Below are 14,707 nucleotides of genomic sequence, written 5' to 3'. Positions count from 1 at the left end.
AAATCTGAAATTTTAAATATCGATCTTTGTGAAAAAAAAAAAAAAGAGAGAAGAAGAATTCAACACTATTTGATTACAAAGAATTTCTTTTTATGTTCCGTTTCGCAAGTTTCATTCGCCGAACGGATATCGAAACGTAAACAAAGATTCTTTCGAGAGCGGTGTTAAAGATAAATAAACAACGTTAACATCTTTCGGTGATCTTTCACGCATGAACGCAAACGCGGATACGAAGCAAGCATTCTAGTCGAGTTTTGCTAGCACGTCGGTCACGATATGTAACTTGTCTACCATTTTCAAATAGAAACTCAAGACGTTTTATTCCGACTGTCGTAACCGCGCTAATAAGTAGGTCTCACGCCGTTAGTCTTCACGAGGAAACACGCGAACCAAGTTATCGCCGTCGATCCGGAGCTACTTGGATGGATAACAAAAAAGAATAAAAAAGAAAGAAATAATCAAAGAGAATTTTTTCGTCTTTCTCTCGAACGAACTTGAACTTGAGAAGAACGAAGAAATTAGTCTTTTCCTTTTCTAGTATACCATCGTTAGTTCCGTAACGATACGTTTTGTAACGAAATCGTGCAAGGAAGGACTTCGGTTGAAACACTTTCCTTGCGGTTGCACGTTACACGAGCGATACGCAAAACATCGAGAACAATCGGATAAAACAAGTTTAGATCGATAAAAGGATCAAGGAAAAATGTGGACAAAAGTGATCGTCTTAATCGTCGTATACCTTTCGATGATTTTGAAAGTAAGGACGAAGGAGACGTGTAGCTTGGACAACGGAGATGGTAATTTAATCGTTATAACGTTATAGATATTCTGTTTATAATAAATTGCTTTAATGATTATGCTAGAAAAAGAACAGACTCGATTTCGTACGTTCGATTTGACCAGATTTCCAAGAATCTCACGTCGGCTTGATCATCTCACCGATGATGTCGGAGTCAATGATTCGCGAACTCGAAGTTTATTGGAATCATCCAAAGTATCGATCGGATAGCGACAGGATCGCACTTTACAGGGATGATCCAGCGAATGGATCCGAACCGATTCTCATTTTGGAACCAAAATCGTCGAGTGGTATAAAGGGTACGGGAATTCAGGCCGAATATTTGCCTACTACGAATTTGACTTATCGTAGGCAATGTCTCGGTACGTTTTGAAAAAATGATTTTGTTTTTTTTTCTTTTGTTTTATCGTGGCATTAAAATGTCACCTGTGTGCTCGTATTTAGAGTATTACGTTGCTTGGCTGAGAAATGGTACCCCGAGGAAAGTGAATTGTCTCGAAACTCGCCCCAATTGGATGGCCGAGAGAAAAGAGATTTTAGGTCCTCTTAAAATGAACAAAATATTTTTACCAGGCACGCACGATTCGGCATCCTATGCCATCCACAAACGAGCCGATCGAGAGGACATTATTGAGAAATACGTTATAACGCAGGTGAAGATGGATTCGCGCGTCGATTATAAATCTTCTTTACGTTCGATCCGAGCAACATTCGAGATTTTTCATAGCTTTCAGGACGTAGACGTACTCGCGCAATTGATATACGGAGTACGATACTTGGACATTCGAGTTGGATATTATCCTCGCACGAACGAAATCTGGTGGGCTAATCACGGAATCGTACAGTTGATGCCATTACGAATCATCATCGAGCAAGTGAAAGAATTTCTCGATAATACCGAGGAGATCGTCATCTTTGACGTTCAAGAATTTCCAGTTGGTAATTATTATTGATGTTAAGGTGTCGATGTAAAACGCGAAAAGAAATAATTTAACCGAACACCTGTTAATCGTCTTAATATGGGACACGTGCCTGACTTCAACAGGATTTCATAAGAACTTGTCCATACACCAGCAGTTCGTTAAATATTTGGAGAAACAATTTATGGGTTACTATTTACCTTACAAAACCGGTTGGTTCACAACATTGAATTCGATTTGGTCCTCGAAAAGGAGACTGATTATCGGTTACGATGAGAAACAAATTGTCAGCTTTTACGAAAGCCTTTGGCCTTGCGTTACCCATCAGTGGGGTAACGTTCGAACGATCGACGATCTATATCGTTATCTCAATCGCATCGAAACGTCGAGTCAATGGTAAAAGATCCTCGATCTTGACAAATTTTCTCTTTACTCCGATTTTGACCACCTACAATTTTGGTATCTTCCTTTCAGGGACTACAAAACAACGCCAAGATCCGCGATGGCGGAATTGACGCCTAATACGTGGGACGTGATTTTAAACAGATTGGGAGGTCTTCGTCGAATGGCCGATAGAGTCAATGCCAATGTCACGAGTTGGTACGCAACGAAATGGCAACGTACAGCTAACATCGTCGCGGTTGACTTTGTAAGAGGTTCTGGCATCGTCGAGACTTCTATCGAGTGGAATGATCGACGAAACTCCAACTGTTAAAAACAGTATAGAAATATATTTAAGCTTGGATCCTATCGTCTACTGGTTCCTCTTGATCATAATACCTCATTTTTTTCTCACAAATTGCGAACGAATTCGCGATTTAGGCGTATCCTATATTGAAAATAGGCATATCCTATTTTTCCTGTCTTCTGTTATGAACGATTTTAACTCGACTAGATCATTTTTTTGCCTCGTTTTATCTCAAACAAAAAAAAAACGAATCATATAATACATGCACTTTCTGCGTGACAAAGAAATTTCCGCCGGAAGAAGAAATAACAATACCGTCAAGGAGACTAATGGAAATAGTAAGTCGTGGTCGTACGTTGCGAGATATCAGTTCATCGTTTGTCACGGATAATGACGGTTGTCGATAGGAACAAAAAATAAACTTGTTTGTCGCAGCACCAATCGCTTGGTTGAGATAATAAGTAAAAGAGCAAAATGTACGTACAGTTAATGACACGTATATCGATTGTGACATTGCTACTTTCGAATCGAGTTGCTATTACGATAGGCAATAACTTTTTCTGTCAAAACAACCAACAGTGTACGTTTCTTGAATATTGTCCAGATAAAGCGATTCTCATGAAAAGGAACGAACTTCCAATACACAGGTATATTCGATGCCTTTTGATAAAGAAGAACTTGTGTAAAGGCCTTATAAACTTGATTACAGTTTTCGTCAATCGATATGCGATTATTCTGCATTAAGACCGAAAGTGTGTTGCGATGTATCAAGTTACTCTTCTAGGCCATTATTACCCGAACAAAATATAAGATCACTTTTAGAGTCAAAATCGAATTGCGAATGTGGTAAAAGCCTTATTAAAAATAACATTGATATTTTTGGATCTTATCCTTTCTTAGCTAGAATAGGTTTCATAAGTAAGTATACTATCTATCGATCGTTGTCACATCAATACAGCGCACTCCAAATTTCTATTTTAATCCTATTTCATTTAATTGTAGATTTGCAAAAAGGAAACATGAAATATCCTTGCAGCGGTACGATTATAAACGAGAGAACAGTTGTAACGACAGCTTCCTGTGCACTTGCTAATTCTCAAATATACAAATTGTATCCAGAGATACTTGATGTAATTTCAGTAGAGTAAATTGTATTAAACGTTTCATCGTTATTCTTTTTTTAATAGGTACGCTGTAGCTATCGGAGAATTTAATACCGAAACGGATCCAGACTGTAATCCCTTATTTTGTGGTCGCAACGTTCAACTTTACAATATATCCTATATAATAAAACATCCAAATTACTGTGCAGACACTTTTGCAAATAATGTAGCATTAATTCGTTTGGAGAAACCTATTCACTTCGAAGGTAAATATAAACGTATAAATTCATAAATTCGTTTCTTATCAATAACAAATCTTTATACGTAGTAACAGCACAACCAGTTTGTCTATTACCCAGAGAAATTTATGTTAAAGCCGGTTCAAATACCGTGTTAATTGGCTGGGGTAAATTATCGAATCAAAAAGGTATTTGAAAAAAGCACAAGAAAAAAATGGTCGTTTCGACGTTGTAAATTTCTTTCAGATTTGTCGACTATGCAACAAGAATTAAAAATGACATTGTTACCTAAACAAAACTGCTGGGACTTTCTGAATCAAGGATACTCTGTGGAATTGTGCGCTAGCGGAGAAACAGAGCCTTGTTCGGCTTACAATGGAAGTCCTCTATTGTATAAATACAGCGATACATATTTTTTGGTGCATCGATTATTTCTTACTGGTCAACATATACTCATAATACGTAAAGTTATGTTTCTAAATAATCTACTTTATGCCCCTAGGTAGGAATTCTATCCTATGGCTCAAATTGCGATGAGAAATCAAATTCACCGTTGGTTTTCGTAGATGTACAAAAATACGCGAGATGGCTTTTAGAAAATCTTTAGATGCTTTATACAAGAATACTTACAATTTGATTTACCTTAAAGTCTACTTGAAATACATACATATGTTACATTTGTTCGTTTCCATCCATATCTCAAGAACTCCTACTATCATTTATGTTTAAATATATTTAAATATTTGCCACGAGTCATTTCTTTGGCCTCCTCCATACCAAGTTGATAAGCCAAGTCGTGTAATTTCTTGACTTCCGATATGAGTCCCGTCATGGTTAAATTTCCCAATTCTATAATAGAAATGATTTCGATACGCGCTGGCACGTTACGTAATTAAACTTTTCTACCTATCAATTTTGTCGTCTACTTACGGTGTAACTGGTTTAGATCATCCGCCGTTAAGCTGGACGCCCAAGTAGCTGGCTCCAACTGCGGTGAATTTTGAGCTACAAACTCGTTGACACCTGGAACTTCATCGGTCGCTAATATATATGATATTTTATGCTTTTAAATGGAATAAACAATACCTGATAGTTAAGATTAATAATTATGCGAGATCAACTTACTTTGCTCTGGCCATAAATCCGGTGATGCTCGATCTAATTTTTCTAAGCTCATAAGACTTTCCTCTACGCAAGTCAAATCTATCCGTAAAAAGATAAAAAACAAATACCAGAGTGAACAGTTTTTCTTTGTGATTTTTATGTTATTTGCAGATTTAATGTTTTCATAAATACGACCAAATACTAGAATAGTACGTCGATAGATGAAAAAAGAGAAAATACGTACCTGTTTGGTCCACAGGTTCATCCGTCGCCATATTGTTAGTAATTGCAGTTCAAATGTTCATTCGATAAAGTAAACATAAAATTAGAAGCAACATCGATAATGTAAACGAGATGGAGGATGAAGATACACGTTCACGAAAATACACCTTTTTATAAGTTTTATTCTTACTAGAAACATAAATAATATTTGAGAAGAAACGTAGATTAAGAATTGCCCTCGCTCGTAACGTGTTTTCGCAACTCTCTGGTTAATTCAATTTGTTGTTGAAGATTATAGATATTCTCTATTTTTCGGCGCTGTTGTCGTTCGATATCTCGCAATACACCCTCGTGAAGTAATTCTCTAAAAGAATAAAACGAATGCACATAACCTCCAATCGAGAAAATATATTAATAAGTTATATTACCTGTCGTATTGTTGTTTGTAATGTACATATCCTATTATACTGACAGATATTAGACAACATGTTGCGAAAGTGAGTTTGGCAAGCGTTGACATTCTTTCTTTTTTACCGTCTTATTTCATAAAGATTCTCCTTGTAACAATTGCAAACGGAAATTATCGAGTGTCGTTAAATAAAAACAATCGACCAATCGACGTCGGCCGATCTAATCGATACATAAACATTGTTATTTCTCTCGTAATATCGTATATACACAACGTGGTACGCAAAGAAAATTATTCGAGAAGTAATTCCTTGATTAACTCGGTAATAACATCGCTGCTTTTTTATCATTTTTAGTTACAAAATAACACGCGAACATGGTGATTAGTTTGACTTTTACATATTTATATAATTTTTATCTTGCAATGCTTATAAAGAATTAAGTGTCATTGTACATCTTCAAACACATTACAATGCAATGTACATGCATGAGACCATTAATTGGTGACGACAATAATATATAAATTAGTAACGATAAAATAATGATACTTGTACGATCTACAAAATTTAACGACTGAATATCAATTACTGTGATATACTGTAACAAATCTTGTTAGTATTATATAATGTTTGTTAATTTACAATAGTATGATCATGTATATTGCATGCCTGTTGTGTGTGATCATATGTATGTAGACATTTTTAAAGCTAAAAGTTTTGATAATTATTATCGTAGTTAAGTAGAAAAGTGCAAATGGAAGGAAAATAATTTTACGTTATTTACAGGCACGTAATAAGGATTATACCTGTCTCGGTAAAAAACTATCGTATTTGCTGCGTCACGGTGCCATAAAAGAAGGATTACCGATCAAGGCAGACGGATTTGTACCAGTAGATCAACTTTTATCCAAAAAATTACACGGATATACCTTAGAAGATATAAAGAAAGTGGTAGAGACCAACGATAAGAAAAGATTCGTACTTAGCGAGAATAATGGTACTTGGGAAATTAAAGCTACTCAAGGTCATTCTATAAACGAAATCAATAATTTGTCTTTAAAGCCGCTTGATCGTGTTGATTTTGATATAATACACGGTACATATTATAGAAATTGGGAAAATATAAAATTAAGAGGTTTGTCTTGCATGAGAAGAAATCATATTCATTTTTCGAAAGGATTAAATTTCACATGTGGATTGAGGAAAAGTGCAGACGTTTATATTTATATAGATTTTGAAAAAGCAAAAAGAGACGGATTGAAATTTTTCGAATCTGAAAATGAGATAATCCTTTGCGCTGGTAATGACAAAGGAATTATAGAAAGAAAATATTTCTTAAAAGTTTACTCAAAGAATGGAAAGATATTGAATTTATATTAAATCTGTAAGATATAAAATATTTCATAAAAAAAATTGCATACCTGTACAGACACGTACCTATACAAGATATATATATATATCAGTATACATAAACTGTAATATTATAAAACTGTTAAATAATGGCAGCTTATTGCGAAGTTTGTTCTTTACAATTAAATAACGATTACGCATTTAGAACTCACTTAACAGGCAAGAAACATTTAAGAAATTATCAACAAAAGGAATTGCAAAAGAAGATCCTTGAAAACTCTATATTTGTTTCTCCTATACCAAGATGTTTTACTGCATGTAAATTAATTGAGTTTTTTTTACAATTCGGCTCCATAGACAGTTACAAAATTGGAGCGAACTATGCTATTATAACGTTTAATAAGAGGTATGGAAAAGTTTTGGCAATCGTCCATATTAATCATTTAGTCAAATACTCTAAATACGTTATCTTCTTTTCTTTCCTTTTATTAGAGAACCCGTGAACTACTTGCTGAACAATCCTATTTGGATAAACAAAACAAAATTGGATATTAAAAGAAGAACATTGAACAGTACGTTGTATATATTGTATCATACTATTATCGCGTATATTTCAGTATGCCTTTAACGAATCAGTTTCAATTATTTAAGATCCAAAGAAGATGTGCAACGCTAATTCAACCGAGGTAGCGAAAGTTATAGATTACGATTCTATAAAGACTATATTTGAGGAAGAAACTACGTTTGACAATCAGCTCGCTGCATTTTTGAATGCAGTACTTCTTAGCAATGCCGAGGTTGAGACACGATATGAAAATATCTGTAAATCTTTGAGTCTTATATTTGCATCCGTATTTCCTAATTGTCAAACGTATAGATTTGGATCTACGCAGACAGGACTAGGATTTAAGGAATGCGACTTGGACATCTATATGGATATTGGTAAACTTAACTAGTAAACAACTTAAATTATTGATCAATTAATGCGATACTAGTGAAATATATAATTTTAATTGTAATTAACGCTTTCGACTCGTACTTCTTACAGGTGTGCCAATATGTGAAAGTAAAAATAGTCCTTGGACAATGAAAAAGGTATTTAAAGAAGTAAAATCTATCATGTACAAGATAAACAATGTATTCACCGACATAGTGTCAATACCAAAAGCAAAAACTCCTATTATAAAGTTTTATCACGTCCCAACAAAGATCTCTTGCGATATTTCCTTTAAAAATGGTTTTGGCATATATAACAGTGATCTAATAAAACACTGCCTGTCGCTTGACATGAGATTAAAGCCATTAATGATTCTTATAAAGTATTGGGCAAGACAATGTAAAATATCCGGTTGTGGAAAGATATCTAATTATGCGCTAATGATGTTGATCATTTTTTATCTGCAACAAGCAGAGCCAAGCATACTTCCGCCTTTAAAGGAATTTCAGAAAACGTGCGTACCAAAAATTGTTAACGGTTGGCAAGTAAACTTTGATGAGAATATGGTATTGCCACCGATTGTCAACAGCAACAACATACCTCAACTTCTGCTAGGTTTTTTCGAATACTACATTAATTTTCAATTCAAAACGAATGTCGTCTGTCCCTGGGATGGTATACCTCATACAAAAGAGGAATTCATCGAAGTGAACAAGTTGCCAAACTATATGGCACGGTATAAAGAAATTGCAACAACGGATGATCTTAAGCTTGACATTGGTAAATTCGTTTGCATTCAAGACCCGATTGAATTAAATCGTAATGTTGCCGCCTCTACGTCGCAACGAATCATAACATTGTTTCAAGAATATTGCAAAGTGGGCGCTGAGTTTTGTACGTCGGAGCGTGTGGACAATTACAAAAATCTTTTAGAATATCTATTTACATCCGTATCTAAACCAAATAACGACAATATTCAGATAGTTATAGCAATACATGCTGGACCATACCTGAGTATCGGTTTGCCAGATAATTTCGAAGAGCGCGAGGACATAATTAATAAAGAACAATACAAAAAAGATAATTGGTATTTTATAGTATTCAATCTAGTAAAAGACATCTTTGAAAAAGTGTACAAACTAAAAGTAGAAGTACTTTCTGCCGACAAAGAAGCCAAGCAACAAAAAATTGAAATCCTATCGGATGTACATACAAAAGAACACACGCAGTTTTTGTTGCACTGTGTGGGAACCAAATGTATATGGTCTAATAGAAGAGCCGGTACAGTTAATCTAAATCCAAGCATGAGCGCCTTGGACAGAGAAGCAAGCATATCGGACAACGTACTAGAAGAGAACAGTAAAAGAGGTCGTCTCAGAGAAGTAAAACTAGACTTTATATGTAAATTTGAGAAGAAAGAGAACCCAGTGCACGTCCAGTTAGAACTAATTAACAAGAATAGTAGAGCGAAACTTTTTAAGGAGTTTGGATACGCAGTTAGAGACAAAATACGAAGAATTGCTATGAATACTTTATTGCATATGCTACAACATGAGAAGCATTACTAAGTAACATCTATTATGCTCGATTGTATCAATAAAAGTAAACCTTTGAAACTCCATAATGCGAAGGAATTTGGTGATGGGAAGGACCAAATATTCCGACAGCGATTGCCTTATTTCATTCAGTTGATCATGATATTGATATATTGAAAAAGTTTACAAATAACTAAATAGAACAAAACACAATAATTGTCAATTGACACATATACATATCTTATTTTCTTAATATCTAGTGTGTTCAAAAAGATTATTTTTCTACGTAAGAATAATAATTCATGTATAGATGTTTTTTTCCATTTTTTCTCTCTCCACCAAAAGAATCGAGACTGAGATTTTTTTTGCTTTTTTTGTTGTTTTTCTTCTTTTTTTTCTTTTCTTTTTTCTTTCTTTTTTTTTTTTTTGCCGAGAAAAATATGCGTCGATAAGAAACGAATCATGAAAAGAGTCGTCAGTCTTGTCGTCGATCAGCAATCGTGCGTAAGAATTGTATGAATGCATGTATCGGCATATTTAAACTTGAAGAAAATTCGAATCGTATTAATTTGTAAATTAAAACGGATCAAACCGATCCTTTGATCATAATAAATATGAATATTTACTTCTTTCAATTTTTTATGAATAAAAGTTTATTAACGCATGAATAATTTGACGTAAAGAAAGTTTGTTATCGATAGCGATGATGATCGTGTATACGAACAATTATAGGGAAATAAAGAATTGGACGTTGATCGTATAAAAACACTAGCTCTAGTCGAAGATTAGTTGGTTCGATTTCTTATATTGGTAATCAAAATGGCGGGTTAGTAATGTGTCGAGTATTTGTCGTGTTTTTAATTCTTCGGATTTGGAGTATTTAATATTAGTGTTCTAAAATCTAGGAAAGAATATGAATTGACGATTGTTTAGTTAGATTTATTATTACGTCTCATTTTTACACGATATCGTCGTTGGGATTAAGATAGGTATATACAAAAACAATATCGATTCATGCACCAGAGAAACAAAATAAAGACAGATATATCCGGCTGTGAGTTAATTATTCGTTCGTTCTAGCAGTGAAAAGCATGTTACCTTTTTTGAATCGCATTAAATTCCTATTTATGTAGCTTATCAGAAAAATATGTCTGACAATGTGAATGCATGAATAGTTGAACAGATCCGGAGATCAGAAATTTAACGCAGCAGCGAGTAAGGAGCCATTGATGGGTTTTATGCTTAACGAATAATGTGAAAGAAGAATAGAGATATATCGAATTAAAGCTCGAAAGGTTTACACCGAAACGTTTTAATATTTCACGCTTGGTGTACTTTGCAGTTACCAATCTTGATTTTCTTTTTAACGTATTTGAACGATGCTTACCGAAGATTGTAGACGTATATATTTTCATGTAGCTATTCTCTTTGTATCTATTATAAATAAGTATGTACCATTTATAACAGTTATGCTTTGCCTGTCTTTGTCTTAAATACAGTTAAATTTTAATAAACGTAAGAAGCTTCTCAAAAGATACCGACCTTTCGTATTCTCCTATGTTTGAAAAATTGAAACCTCACAGAATAATTACAGTTTTTAAGCGAAATGAGTGATGTCGCCAAGATGGAAGAGTTTTATACGACTACCATTAAAAAGGAGATCGATAACGAAGCTGATGATACGTTGCAAGAACATCAATCTACCGTTGTGAAAAAAGAGTCTATCATCAAGAGTACCAACGAAGACGTGCAACGTGCCATCGAAGGTCTCAAGGAGATACCAGATGAAGAACTGCAAGAGTTCTTAGACGACGACTTTATGGAAGGTCTCAATGTCGTCGACGCTTGGGAAGGAGAGGAAGACAGGAATCGCGAGGAGCAAAAACCTCGAATTAAAGAGCACGAAGAAAGGCAACCATCTAGGTAGCGATTCTTACTTTATTAAGAAAGATGTTTCTTTAATTATAAGTATCGGCTTCGATCTTCTACTACCTTTAACGTATTGTTTTCGTGGAGTCGAGAGAATGTCGCTTCAACGACTTGGTAGGTAATAACCGGTATCGTTGCCTGTGATCTCTACATACGATACATGTTTTGTTCTTTTGTCTTTTTTGTTTATATATATATAAAAAAAAAAAAAAAAAAAAAATTTAATAGTAATAATAAAGATAAGAGATAAAAAATAAAAAGTAAAACAAAAATAAGAAATAAAAAATAAGAGGAAAGAAAAGAAAAAACACATATATAGTTAAAAAGAAGTTATGTCTCAGTTACTGCAAACCAGTGACATTCAGCAGAGAGTGATGGAAAAAATAATTATAGGGAGCGCTATCGCAGAGAACGTAAACGGTCTTACAGTCGTGAGAAACCAAAACGAGAGGAAAAGAAACGCGAGGAGATTCGGCGAGACCCTTCTAAGAGCACAAAGGACATAGAGAGAGATAAAATGCGCACGAAAAGGGACAACGAGAGTAAGTTGTTGGCGGAGAAAGAAAAAGCCATAAAACACCTGCTCGATTCGGACAACGTGGTACCACCGGGCACCGAAAGCGAAGCTATTCAGAGTATCACGGATAAGCAAAACGAGGAACGAGTACAAATGCGTAGTCGAAGAAGCAGAGAACGTCGTAGAAGTCCGGAAAGAGCAAAGTTAAGTCCAGTACGTAGAAAAAGTTACGATCGGTTCAGAGCAAGCCCGCACAGAAGAATTTTGAGTCCTGTCCGTCGTAGAAGTCCGTTCAGAATGAGCCCAGAAAAAAGGAGAAGTTCGCCGAGGATAAATTGCGATCGTCGAAGTCCTCTCGTATTATCGCCCGACAGACGAAGAAGTCCGTACAGGCGATTAAGTTGGGAACGAAGATTGAGCGCGGATAGAAGATGGAGCGCCGAACGACATAGGAGAAGAACGGAAATGCACGAACGGTAAGAGAACACGCATACTTTCTATATAGAAAAATACGTTAGTACAGATAGAGATCCCCATCCGATCGCGATCTTGCGCGATACGATCGAGTAAGCGGGACTTTATCGCGTAATACCTCGAGTAGTTTAGAACAAAGGGAGAATATTTAAATTGTAACTTTGAATTGTCAAGACGAAGAAGTCGATCTCGTGATCGGCAACGAAGTCGCAGCATGGAACGTTTCCGAAGAAGGTCCCGTTCGCCGATCAACAGGAGGTACAGTCCAAGACGTCGAAGTCGTACGCGCAGCAGGTCGTTGGAACGACGTACCAGGAAACGATCGCCCTTCATCAACGAACTCGCCAGGCAGTTGCGAAACGAAGCGATGATATCGAATTCTACGTACATATCGGTGTCGTCGATGGAAGGGATATCGCCGATCATGAACGCGCCTGTGTACACGCAGGAGGCCGAAGTTCGAGTACCGTTGTCGCAGCCTTACATGCATCAGGGTGGGCCACCGACGACGGCGCAACCACCGCAACCGCCTCCACCGCCTTCCGTTCTGCCGATGCCGTCTGGTGTGCCGCAATTCATGAACTTCGATATTCCCGCACCCCCGCCGTCTATGGGCTTCGACGGCGCTTCTTTACATCCGATGCCACCCGCTCACTATTCCTCCGGACCCGTAATGTACAATCACAATGCGGTACAAACGAACGCGGGAATGACGACGCAAACGGGACCCAGAACTGCCCTACTACCGACGCCGCAACAAGCCACCCCGCAGCCGGTGCCTGCACCAGGAACGATGGATCATCAGGTCATGGGATACGTTCCGCAACACGGATTACCTCCGGTCGTCTCGCACCTAGACCTATCCAACAACGTCGGCAAGCCCTCCAACGCGTCCGTAGTCCTCCCGCCTTCTTCTCCAAACTACAAAGACCATAGGCCGTCGCTATCGTCGCACAACGGATTCCAGCTTCGCGAAGAACGCTTGAAGACTCCCGAACCGCCCGTCATCTCCGATACCAAAGTAAACACTTTATGTATCATAGCGATAATATTTCATTCGTTCGAGATCTTCGACGAGCGCGAAATCGTTGTTGCTTCGCATTAACGATAACACGGCGACGCATTCGTCCGACGTATTCATTCACACACATGCATATATCACACCTACTAAAACCCGTTTCTGTTTCATATCCGGAGAAGCTATTAATCGATCACTTTGAATTTAAACTTGCAGCAATTCGAAAAGACCAGCTTGTCCAGTCTACTGGAAGCGTCTGTTTCCGCTAAAGGTGCGAGTATGAGCTTTTCTTTATTTTGCGATCTAACGAATTTGTGAATCAATCTCAGTTCGTACGACTTGACACGATGTATTAATACCCTTGCATTTTCTTTTTTATATCCTTTAGATTCGTCTAGTCCTCCGGTCTTGTATCCAGGTGAGAATCTTAACGTTAACGATATTAAAGCGCTTCCGATCGCGTTTCGTGTCGTTCGATCGACGGGTATGTCGCTACGGTGTTACGAGACGTTACGAAAGAAAGAAAGAAAGAAAGAAAGAAAGAAAGAAAGAAAGAAAGAAAGAAAAAGAAAGCGAAACGAAGGACACCGTCGCGCGCGCGAGAAACGCTCGCGAAGCATGAAAACGATAGGGAAAATACAGTATAAACGCGACCAATATGTTCTCTTATTAATCGTAGGTGGAATTTGTTTTTTCCATCGTAGGATTCAAGCCAGAAATACTACGGCATTGCGAGCACGCGCTACGTGAACTTCCGATCGAAGATCCACGTTTAAAAATGAAGGGCAGATTTTTCTTTGACCCTAACAAGGGGGATAGTAACAACAAGTACGAGGAATATCCTTCGAACTCCGTACTCTTGCAGAAAGGCAAGAACAAGATATATTGGGAGGAGGACGACGTGCAACAGTACAACGCGACCGTGACGAAGCAAGCCGTGCAAACTCACCAAAAGATTTGTCAGACCGAGGAGATCGAAACCGATACCAAGTACGTGGAAGCGCGCGTCGATATGGTCGATTTCGAGATGCAAGTGTATCCGGACGACATCGAGGAGGTCGCCAAAGAGGAAAGGAAATCGATCATGGATAGACTCGATTGGAAGATACGAGATAAACATCGAGAGACGGACGACCTAAGGTGGAGCTTGAGCAATTCGTCGCAGAAACGTCCGTGGAAGAAGGGATCGTCGCCTGGCAGAAGGTCGGCCGAGCGCGAGCATCATCTCGAAACCGTACCGTCGCCCGAACATCCACCGAGAAACTTTAAAATGGACTCCCCTATGAGAAGTAGAGACAGCTATTCCAGTCACAGGGGATCGTTTCGCGATCATTACGTTCGCGACAGATATTCGCCGAATTGCAGACGCTCGACGAACATGGACGATTTTCGCGAGAATAGAAGCGATCGTAGCCACGGCGAAAGCCCGATGAAGCTGGAGGATTCCGAGGAAGATTCGGACGAC

General features: G+C 37.4%; 6 protein-coding genes across 12 annotated transcripts in view; 4 read left to right on the top strand and 2 right to left on the bottom strand.

The window, feature by feature from the left end:
- Window positions 1-20: 20 nt before the first annotated feature.
- Window positions 21-2,469, top strand: LOC122627826 (PI-PLC X domain-containing protein 1). 2 transcript variants are annotated; one of them, XM_043809406.1, is made up of 6 exons: window positions 21-797; window positions 904-1,161; window positions 1,244-1,452; window positions 1,534-1,738; window positions 1,845-2,115; window positions 2,194-2,469. In XM_043809406.1, the coding sequence occupies exons 1-6, from the start codon at window positions 704-706 to the stop codon at window positions 2,432-2,434; spliced, it is 1,278 nt and encodes a 425-aa protein (XP_043665341.1). In that variant the 5' UTR covers window positions 21-703; the 3' UTR covers window positions 2,435-2,469. The 2 variants fall into 2 exon arrangements, with proteins under 2 accessions (XP_043665341.1, XP_043665342.1); XM_043809407.1 differs by having other exon boundaries at window positions 864-1,161.
- Window positions 2,470-2,593: 124 nt separating this feature from the next.
- Window positions 2,594-4,426, top strand: LOC122627839 (venom protease-like). Of its 3 annotated transcripts, none has more exons than XM_043809428.1 (7): window positions 2,594-2,883; window positions 3,012-3,054; window positions 3,117-3,518; window positions 3,595-3,776; window positions 3,839-3,937; window positions 3,996-4,168; window positions 4,252-4,426. In XM_043809428.1, exons 2-7 carry the CDS (start codon window positions 3,026-3,028, stop codon window positions 4,354-4,356), a joined length of 990 nt encoding a protein of 329 aa, XP_043665363.1. In that variant the 5' UTR covers window positions 2,594-2,883; window positions 3,012-3,025; the 3' UTR covers window positions 4,357-4,426. The 3 variants fall into 3 exon arrangements, with proteins under 3 accessions (XP_043665363.1, XP_043665362.1, XP_043665361.1); XM_043809427.1 differs by having other exon boundaries at window positions 2,594-3,054; window positions 3,117-3,325; window positions 3,410-3,518; XM_043809426.1 differs by having other exon boundaries at window positions 2,594-3,054.
- On the bottom strand, window positions 4,336-5,241 carry LOC122627873 (protein lin-52 homolog). Of its 3 annotated transcripts, none has more exons than XM_043809483.1 (4): window positions 5,098-5,241; window positions 4,875-4,952; window positions 4,680-4,790; window positions 4,336-4,598 (listed from the first exon to the last, which is right to left on the bottom strand). In XM_043809483.1, exons 1-4 carry the CDS (start codon window positions 5,126-5,128, stop codon window positions 4,465-4,467), a joined length of 354 nt encoding a protein of 117 aa, XP_043665418.1. In that variant the 5' UTR covers window positions 5,129-5,241; the 3' UTR covers window positions 4,336-4,464. The 3 variants fall into 3 exon arrangements, with proteins under 3 accessions (XP_043665418.1, XP_043665419.1, XP_043665421.1); XM_043809484.1 differs by having other exon boundaries at window positions 4,680-4,778; XM_043809486.1 differs by having other exon boundaries at window positions 4,680-4,772.
- Window positions 5,238-5,725, bottom strand: LOC122627875 (protein PET117 homolog, mitochondrial). The gene is made up of 2 exons (XM_043809488.1): window positions 5,504-5,725; window positions 5,238-5,439 (listed from the first exon to the last, which is right to left on the bottom strand). The coding sequence occupies exons 1-2, from the start codon at window positions 5,593-5,595 to the stop codon at window positions 5,301-5,303; spliced, it is 231 nt and encodes a 76-aa protein (XP_043665423.1). The 5' UTR covers window positions 5,596-5,725; the 3' UTR covers window positions 5,238-5,300.
- A 23-nt stretch (window positions 5,726-5,748) lies between these two features.
- On the top strand, window positions 5,749-6,938 carry LOC122627865 (tRNA 2'-phosphotransferase 1). Of its 2 annotated transcripts, none has more exons than XM_043809471.1 (2): window positions 5,749-5,862; window positions 6,269-6,938. In XM_043809471.1, exons 1-2 carry the CDS (start codon window positions 5,860-5,862, stop codon window positions 6,860-6,862), a joined length of 597 nt encoding a protein of 198 aa, XP_043665406.1. In that variant the 5' UTR covers window positions 5,749-5,859; the 3' UTR covers window positions 6,863-6,938. The 2 variants fall into 2 exon arrangements, 1 of the variants encoding a protein (XP_043665406.1); XR_006326935.1 differs by lacking the exon at window positions 5,749-5,862 and adding an exon at window positions 5,956-6,094 and having other exon boundaries at window positions 6,269-6,395.
- Window positions 6,859-14,707, top strand: part of LOC122627557 — an 8,670-nt gene continuing 821 nt past the window's right edge. Inside the window, exons 1-10 of the mRNA XM_043808742.1 lie at window positions 6,859-7,238; window positions 7,325-7,404; window positions 7,484-7,774; window positions 7,881-9,334; window positions 10,893-11,227; window positions 11,627-12,226; window positions 12,399-13,245; window positions 13,459-13,513; window positions 13,631-13,660; window positions 13,947-14,707. The exon at window positions 13,947-14,707 is cut by the window's right edge and continues 821 nt beyond it. Coding sequence (XP_043664677.1) covers window positions 6,982-7,238; window positions 7,325-7,404; window positions 7,484-7,774; window positions 7,881-9,334; window positions 10,893-11,227; window positions 11,627-12,226; window positions 12,399-13,245; window positions 13,459-13,513; window positions 13,631-13,660; window positions 13,947-14,707 — 4,710 coding nt within the window. The 5' untranslated portion in view covers window positions 6,859-6,981. The remainder of the gene's footprint in view (window positions 7,239-7,324; window positions 7,405-7,483; window positions 7,775-7,880; window positions 9,335-10,892; window positions 11,228-11,626; window positions 12,227-12,398; window positions 13,246-13,458; window positions 13,514-13,630; window positions 13,661-13,946) is intronic.

Source organism: Vespula pensylvanica, chromosome 3, assembly GCF_014466175.1.
Source record: "Vespula pensylvanica isolate Volc-1 chromosome 3, ASM1446617v1, whole genome shotgun sequence".
NCBI classification, from domain to species: Eukaryota; Metazoa; Arthropoda; class Insecta; order Hymenoptera; family Vespidae; genus Vespula; species Vespula pensylvanica.
The sequence above is the reverse complement of the archived record's forward strand: the minus strand, read 5'-3'. Positions and strand labels throughout refer to the sequence as shown.